The 7,498-nt window shown below is 39.7% G+C and overlaps 1 protein-coding gene across 7 annotated transcripts in view; it reads right to left on the reverse strand.

The window, feature by feature from the left end:
• Nucleotides 1-7,184, reverse strand: part of larp1b (La ribonucleoprotein 1B) — a 29,820-nt gene extending 22,636 nt beyond the window's left edge. For 3 of the 7 annotated variants that reach the window (XM_072365718.1, XM_072365715.1, XM_072365717.1), the window contains exons 1-4: nt 6,388-7,184; nt 4,044-4,105; nt 1,975-2,031; nt 1,133-1,361 (exon numbers count right to left, since the gene is read on the reverse strand). In XM_072365718.1, the coding sequence (XP_072221819.1) occupies nt 1,133-1,361; nt 1,975-2,031; nt 4,044-4,105; nt 6,388-6,763 (724 nt within the window). In that variant the 5' untranslated portion in view covers nt 6,764-7,184. The remainder of the gene's footprint in view (nt 1-1,132; nt 1,362-1,974; nt 2,032-4,043; nt 4,106-6,387) is intronic. The other 4 variants (XM_072365721.1, XM_072365719.1, XM_072365720.1 and 1 more) reach the window with 2 other exon arrangements.
• Nucleotides 7,185-7,498: the final 314 nt, after the last annotated feature.

Raw genomic sequence — 7,498 nt, forward strand, 5'->3', positions numbered from 1 at the left:
AACATCATTTCATAACACAGCTCAGCGTGGTGGCTGATGGGTGTGCGAAACCAGAGTGTGCAGTCTTTTTTTTAAAATTAATAATATCCTTTCTGGTTGATAATATCAGTATTGTTCATGATGTCAGTACTTCGACTTAAAACATTTTTTTGTTGCAATAATCAACTTGTAAAGTATTTTCTTATATAAACAGCAAGGTTAAAAAAGTGAAATTCAGGAATTTAGCTTGGTTTGTGCATTTGCTAACCGAATTACTACATAAAATAATTACATTCTGCATTAATCTTTTTCAAATACAGAACTTCTCTGCTGATCAGAGCGGCTCGCTGTATAATCTGATTGACGGCATCGTTAAATCGTGGAAGCAACATTTTGTTGCTTCGTTTTTTGGCTTGTGGATATTCCGTTGTCAAGCGCAAAATCCAGAATGCTGCATCTGTTGACACAGTTTCTGAGATGTTACAGACGCGAGCGTGAGTGATAAACGTTTTGTCTGAATTGGTTTGGACGGTCATACCACGCAGCTCAATATCACTGCTTCTCATTTTCAACTTAGTTGAGACTGTCATTTTAAATCTATATTCACTCCAAACACATTTTACTGAACGGATCAAGGTTTCCTTAAAAATTACAAAACTTTTTTTTTTTTTTTAAAAAGGTGCTGATATTTAATTTAGGAACAAAACTCTTGAATTCATCGCTGGTTTAGACAGTTGATGGCAGGTCTTGTATTAGCTCCTTGTGGTTTAATATCTAAAAGGTGGGAGTGAATCATGGGAAGTGGAACAGATTAGATTATCACAACACAGCATGCACCAACTAGCAACTACCAACAGTGATCAATAAAGTTATTCTGACATGCTTCTATGCAACAACCAGGTATAGAAATCAATGCAATCAGGTGAAAAAACATGCATCATCAATTTTTCTGTAAAGTGGATTCTTAGGCTCATCACAGCATCCACATAAAGATTACAATGAGACAATGAGAATATGGGCAAGTTTATAAGGCAGTGATGAAATGTGTGGCGATCAGCCGCAGTTAGGACTTCAGCCACAATCATCGGCCTGCTTTAAACCACTGAGACAATGCTTAAAAAAAAAAAAGAAAAAAAGAAACAAGTCTCCTCACCCTCACCTCCCCTCTTCTTCAGGTTGGTGTTCTTGGCATCCTGTCCCGCCTTCGATTCTCGGTCTTTGGGCAGCTCCCCCAGCGGGTCCAGCTGAGCCTCCTGGTTCTCTTTGCTCTCACCTCCATCATGGCTGCTCTCCGATTTCCTGTCTGGTCGCTCTCTTCTCTTGTCCCTCTCCCTGCGTGACGGGGGCTTCTTTCCATTGTTGTTGAAGACATTTTGTTGTTGCTAAAAACAAAAAAAAAAGTTTTTATTCATACTGTGAGGAAGAGATCAATGTGGTCTTTTCATTCTTACCTCTTTTGTTTCTTTTACACAAAAACATAACTCTTTCAAACACAATCTTAAGTATTTGCAGACAATTTAAACCTAATTTAAGGTCTTAAATGTGGAGAATCATTTGTTTTTGGACAAATGATTATTAAAATGTATACATGTTCAGTCTAAAAAAAGCTGAGTCACAAGTGTTTCTCATGACACAAAAATTAAGAGAAAACATTTCAGAAGTTTGATTTTAAACTATTTCAACGTCTCCCATTTTTAACAATGCGAACTGATTTTGACTGTTCTTTTGATTTCCTCAGCATTATCAGAAACACTTTGCATATCATAAAACATAAAGAAATAATTTGCACATCACTGTTGAGGACTCCTGCACAGCTCAACCCTGAAAATTGCTGAATGTTTTAGCGCTCCATCAAGTGAGCAGGAACCAGAAAAGCTTCTGCAAGATCTAACCAACAACATTCGGTAAAAGCGGAAGAAAACGAGCACTACTTCTTGTTGTATGATTCAACTCTCAGCTTTCGCTCTCACACTATCATCCAGCCACGTGTCTTACCTCTTTGGCCAGCTCCCCAGGTGTAGGCCAGTTTGTGATATCACTGAAGTCACTTGACTGTGAAAGCAAGACACACATAACACTATAATCAACAGCAATGTCATAATTTCAGCAGTCAAAGGTTGACTCTGTCACCAGGAGTCATTTCGACATTGTGTGGTAGCAGGTAAAGATCAGCTGGTAGGAAAAGGAGGTCAGTGCTCCGTCTGTAAGGATACAGCAAACAACAACGATAAAAAGGCCATTTACCACCATTGTGGATGTTGTAAATGTGGACAAATGATATGAGATCAGGGTTAGAAAGACAGTGAGTGTGGTTCCACTGAGAGATAAAAACAGAAATTTCAATCCAAGGTTTTCGACTACAGGGCACCTAAAATGGGAGCGTACAGGTGTTGTGACCATGTTTACTGATGAGAGTGCATTGACTGAGAGGTTTAAGCCACAGTTCACCCAAAGCGTGTGTGTGTGTGTGTGTATATATATATATATATATATATATAAAGTTTTAGAAAAAGGCACTTGGTAATAACATCCAATTATTAGCCCTGTAACAATTATTACAAAACAGAGCCACTGCAATCATTTGTTCACTTGGCAAAATTGTCTTTTTCTCTCTTAATCTACTTTAAAACAGCTCCAGGAAACTAACAGACATTTTCAATGGTTTTCATGAAACTGAGTCACTGAGAGGCTTGGCACTCTATAATGACATCTTCTTACTGTGCCATTGTATTTTGGTGTAGACACTCGCTATGTGCAAGTTTTTGTTAGCATATCTATTTACCTGTATTTTTTTCCCAATATATTTCTGTTATTCTCCATAAGGAGATGTGTATTATTACCCTGTAACGGGTTAATACTGCTACAGGGTAATAAAATTAATGGACACTGAATCCTTAATACCGATCATTTGTATAACAATTAATCGTCATTTCATAAACAGTCCCGCTAATAACTCCTAGAGACAAGTGAAATTAATCATCAAACAAACCTTACTCTTACCCCAAAAACCTCAACCTATAATCATAATTGAAGAGGTTATTTTAGAGATTTTTGGGCTTGTGATTTGAAAATAAATCTCACTTAACCTGCATTTGGATTCATTATCAACAAGTAAAACTGCTTGACAAAACTTAGCTGAGTTTTTTTTTGTTTTTTTGTTAAGAGACTTGTTTTAATGGTGAATTAAAAGGTGCCTTTTCCATAAAATCCATAAAAAAACATCTCAATTTTTGCTTAACAGTAAAATACTTCAATATGCCATAACAATAGAACAAATCAATGCTTTTAAACTTCAGCCGAAATATTGTGTGTGCTTTGTTAATGCCTGAAAATGTCCATGTTAATTATGTGATTGTGAAAATGACCACAATGCAAACTTAACAGCATGTAAAAATGCTCCAGCTAGAGTGTGGCCTGCCAGACTGTCTGCAGGTTGCATTCTGGGTCAACAGAATACTTAAAAACCCACCGCATGCAGCGAGTTCACAACCATCTGCATAGGTATCACTTTATCATGGAGATGAGATGACATTCAAAGACATAAATAATAACTAATGTAATGTAAATGTAGAATTAAAGCTCCATTGATCCGATACACTGTTAGGTCAAATCTTCCCCGGCCTCATATACATCTTTGTCCCCGACTTTAGTTCAGCGATTCATTTTAAGGAAGCGCAGTGGGAAAACTGGTTGGAAAAGCAAACAACTGCAGAATAGCAGGTTAAACCAGCTAACATTTGGCAGCAGATGTTAATTTCCCACTCTGCATGGCAGCACTTTATGGTAATAGAGATATATGAGATAACTTTGAAGAGTCGAACACAATTGTTTATTTTCAAATTAGAAACATGCAATGTGCCAACACAATCAGCACCTACGTTAGCTCAGACATTAAACAACAGACCAAAGCAGCGGAATGTGTCGACTATTGAGCATTTCTGTGGGATCACTTGTCAAAATACATCGATGATACTAAGAATTAATGAGTGTGATGTTTCACTATGGTTCAAGAGAGTCTGTGGAAGCTTTTAAAAAGCAAAAAATGGAAAAGTAAAGTACATTACCTTGCTGGATTTCCTCGTTCTTGGCTTGCTGGCTCGGACAACTTTTAGAGCATTTTGTTGATCTGCTGACACAAAGTCGATAAGGGAAACAGACATCATCACATTCAAATAGCGGTAGAGGCCTAAATCCAACAACAAATGGATTCAATAGTTTTAACAACAGTATTGAGCTGGTTGCCAGCCTAGAATGGTTGCTCAACACTGCAGTTAAAAAGTCCAGTCATCTACTCTTGCACACTCGGCTTTGCTGTGTTTGGGCAGCATTGGAAATTTCTGTGAGTACAGAATGAATAAATATACTCCTTCCAGGGGACTTAACAACTGAAGCTGTAGAGGTTATTTTGTATACAGCCAGCAGCGGTATGTGGCAGCGTCTCCACAGGCTGGGAGTGGCCCGCTGCAGCCTGACAGTCCCTATCACTCGGCAGTGGATGGCTGGATTGATAAGACATGCAGGGCCGAGGCTTCCATATGAATGGGTGTATGCCTGAGTGAATCTGCAGACGTCCACCCACAGAGCTGGTTGTACAGTAACCCTGTAAAATGATGCCTGTGCCAGAGCTGTATGCTTCAAATATAGCTCCCCCCTCATTGCTCTGTGCTCTGGCACACATTTAACTGTGTGGTTTGAATTCAACACATAAAGCTGCTGTATGTTTCAGACCTCAACATCTCAATTAAATGATAATGAGTTGTTTAAAGAGTTGTTTAATCGTAACAAAAGTAATCAGGTCAATTTTGATAACTAATGATTTAATGGCTACTCTGAATAAAGAGTAGCTCGAGATACTCAGACTTTACTTCTATTATTGGAAACTAACCAAAATGGAAGCTTTAATTTCCCATAATCCAATTGATTGTGTCTTTATTTCTTACAACCTCTGCACACCACAGGCTTTCAGGAAAAGTGTGAGCCAAACTGGACGGTCAAAGAGTCACTCTTAACTTTTTAAAAAACGTGTTCCAAATGTCAGCTGAAATTAATGTGTAAATATATGTAATATGTTCTTTGAATGATGCTAGTCGGTTACAAGGACAAAAAAAATAATTCTATGTATGGCTTTAAATGTACATAATACTAGGTTTTTTTTAAGTACAAAAACTTTTCTGATTCTCCTACGTCTCATTTCTACCAACGTGGTGTCAAGCCCCAATCTGCAGCCAGTTCACGTCTTCCTACATGTCCGCAGATGGAAAGCGCAAATTTCCTGGTTTCAAAGTAAGAAACAACTGATGTCAGTGACTATAGGAGGGCTACAGCGATAAACACCCCATCGTTTTTGATCAAATGAAAGCAGTCAAACAGAAGTTGAGTGCTAAACACAAAAAAAAAACGTAATGCATCACAATGCTACATCACATTTGGTCTTAAAACCTGCTGAAATGCAACCCAACCCAAGAGACTCGAGGAATTGAATTATGGGTACTCTTGCTTGAAAAAGCAACAGAGTGAAACTGGTTTCAATCCCACTCCTTTCACTCCAATCCACCCATTGGTATATTCATTTACAGTCAAAGGTTTAGACATATGTGCTCATTCATTCTGATTAGGTAGATGTACCCATACCTTTCACTTTTAAAGGGTGAGTCTACCACAGTGTTAACATTTTTCACTTGCAATTACCATTCACTAGTACATCTCAGAATGTACCTTCTAACTATTTAGACAACATCCCAAATATGTGTTAGTTCACAACCTGAACCCATGTTATCTGTCCACCTGTTCAATCACCGTGTTCACATACGTGTGCTTTCACTTGTGACAGCGAGGAACTGGCTGGTGGGAGGAACTGCAGGCAGACAGGCCATTGGACATGCAAAACGTGCCTTTACAGCAGCAGGAGCAGTTAGCCTGACTGGTTTAGCTTTAACTACCAAGTCAACCCTGCAGCACACACATGAGGCCGATTTCGGCTCAGATCAAGTTTCTCCCTTTACTTTATTTCATCAACAATAGTTCTGTCCCTTTGTCACCGGTATTCCCATGAAGGGAAAAGCAGCAGGAGCGATAGCTGGTGGTGGCTAAAGAAGTAGCAGTTGTCAGGAATCAACACGTGGTGCTCAGTGGCAATCCGAGCACAGAGGGGGATGGGGCAAATGTGCTACCGACACCACCTCTTGTCTGAGCTGACATTCGAGTTTATGCATTCTATCTAACTCTCATTGTGCTTGAATGAGCTATGACATACCCGAGCAGTAGAGTTTATGTTTGATTCCCCTGCAGTGAAGCTGTCAAAATGCTGCAACAACGTGACCAATCGCTGATGATGAGGGAGCTTGTCTGCTGTTACCATATTGTTGAGCTTCATCTATCTAAAAGCGAGGAAATTTAAAACCAACTCACCTTTCTCTTGGGAGCTTGAGTTCATATTATTAACCGGCACTCTGCCCGTGGTCCTTTTCGTCCACGGGTTGATTTTCGGTGGAGGAGCTTCAACAACTTTCTTCTTCACCGTCTCAACAGCCGAGCCAGCGTTGCTGCTTTGGTCGTTTTCTTTATCTTTTTCTTTACATTTCTTGTGCATGTCCGTTGGGCTCTTAGTTGACTCGGATTTATGGGCATCTGCTAGTTGTTTTTCCGAGCATTTTTGCCCCTGATTCTCTTGTTCTTTGTGCAGATGAGCCTCCTCTGACTTGTTTTGATTCGTCTCCTGCACTCCACTGGAGCTGGCCGCTGTCAAACCTGAGTCAACCTGACTACACTCAACCTCAGTGGACATCCTGCTAGTTTCCTAACAGCGCACAGTGTTAAATCCAGTGTGGATTCTTGGTCCTGGCTTTCTTATCCCAGAGAAAAGTCGTGAAAAGCTAAGGGGGTGACCACATCCACAACTCGAGGTAAACAAATTTTGGGCTGGACCTCGCTAGCCAGCTAGCCAAGTAGCCTCTGCAGCTAACTGTTAGCTAGCTAGGGACCATGCAGAAGCCAGCGAGCCCAAGTTAAATGATTTTTTCCGCGCTGATAGACTATTTCATATCGACAAACAATTACCTCCGAATCAGCAGTTGGCTGCCATGAAAACGACACACAATAATTTGATTCTTCTGCGAGTTTCAGTAACTTTTTTGAAAAAAAAAAAAGTACTACAGCGACCTCCTCTCTGGGTGTCTCTAGTTTCAACTCCACGCTACCAGCCAGGAGCTCGAGCTGCTTGCTACCCTCATGCTGTAAACACTGATTCTGCTGCCCCCAGCGGCCATCCCACGTACTGCAACAGTCTCAGCTCCATCTGTGCACACAGCAATTGTATACATTTCCTAACTTAGAGTGGGATAATAATGTATCTGCGCAAACCTTGTGCATGTAGGTGCAGACAGTGTGAGTATATTTATCTGCCACTTTAATGAACTGTAAATTGATTAAGTAGAAATAAATACAAAATAAAGAAAACTTATAACATGTAAAGGTATGTTTTTCGATATTCTGACTATTCTTAGTCAGTATTTCATCTTAA

This window comes from Leuresthes tenuis, unplaced genomic scaffold (assembly GCF_036924035.1).
Source record: "Leuresthes tenuis unplaced genomic scaffold, fLeuTen1.0.hap1 SCAF_15, whole genome shotgun sequence".
Taxonomy (NCBI): Eukaryota; Metazoa; Chordata; class Actinopteri; order Atheriniformes; family Atherinopsidae; genus Leuresthes; species Leuresthes tenuis.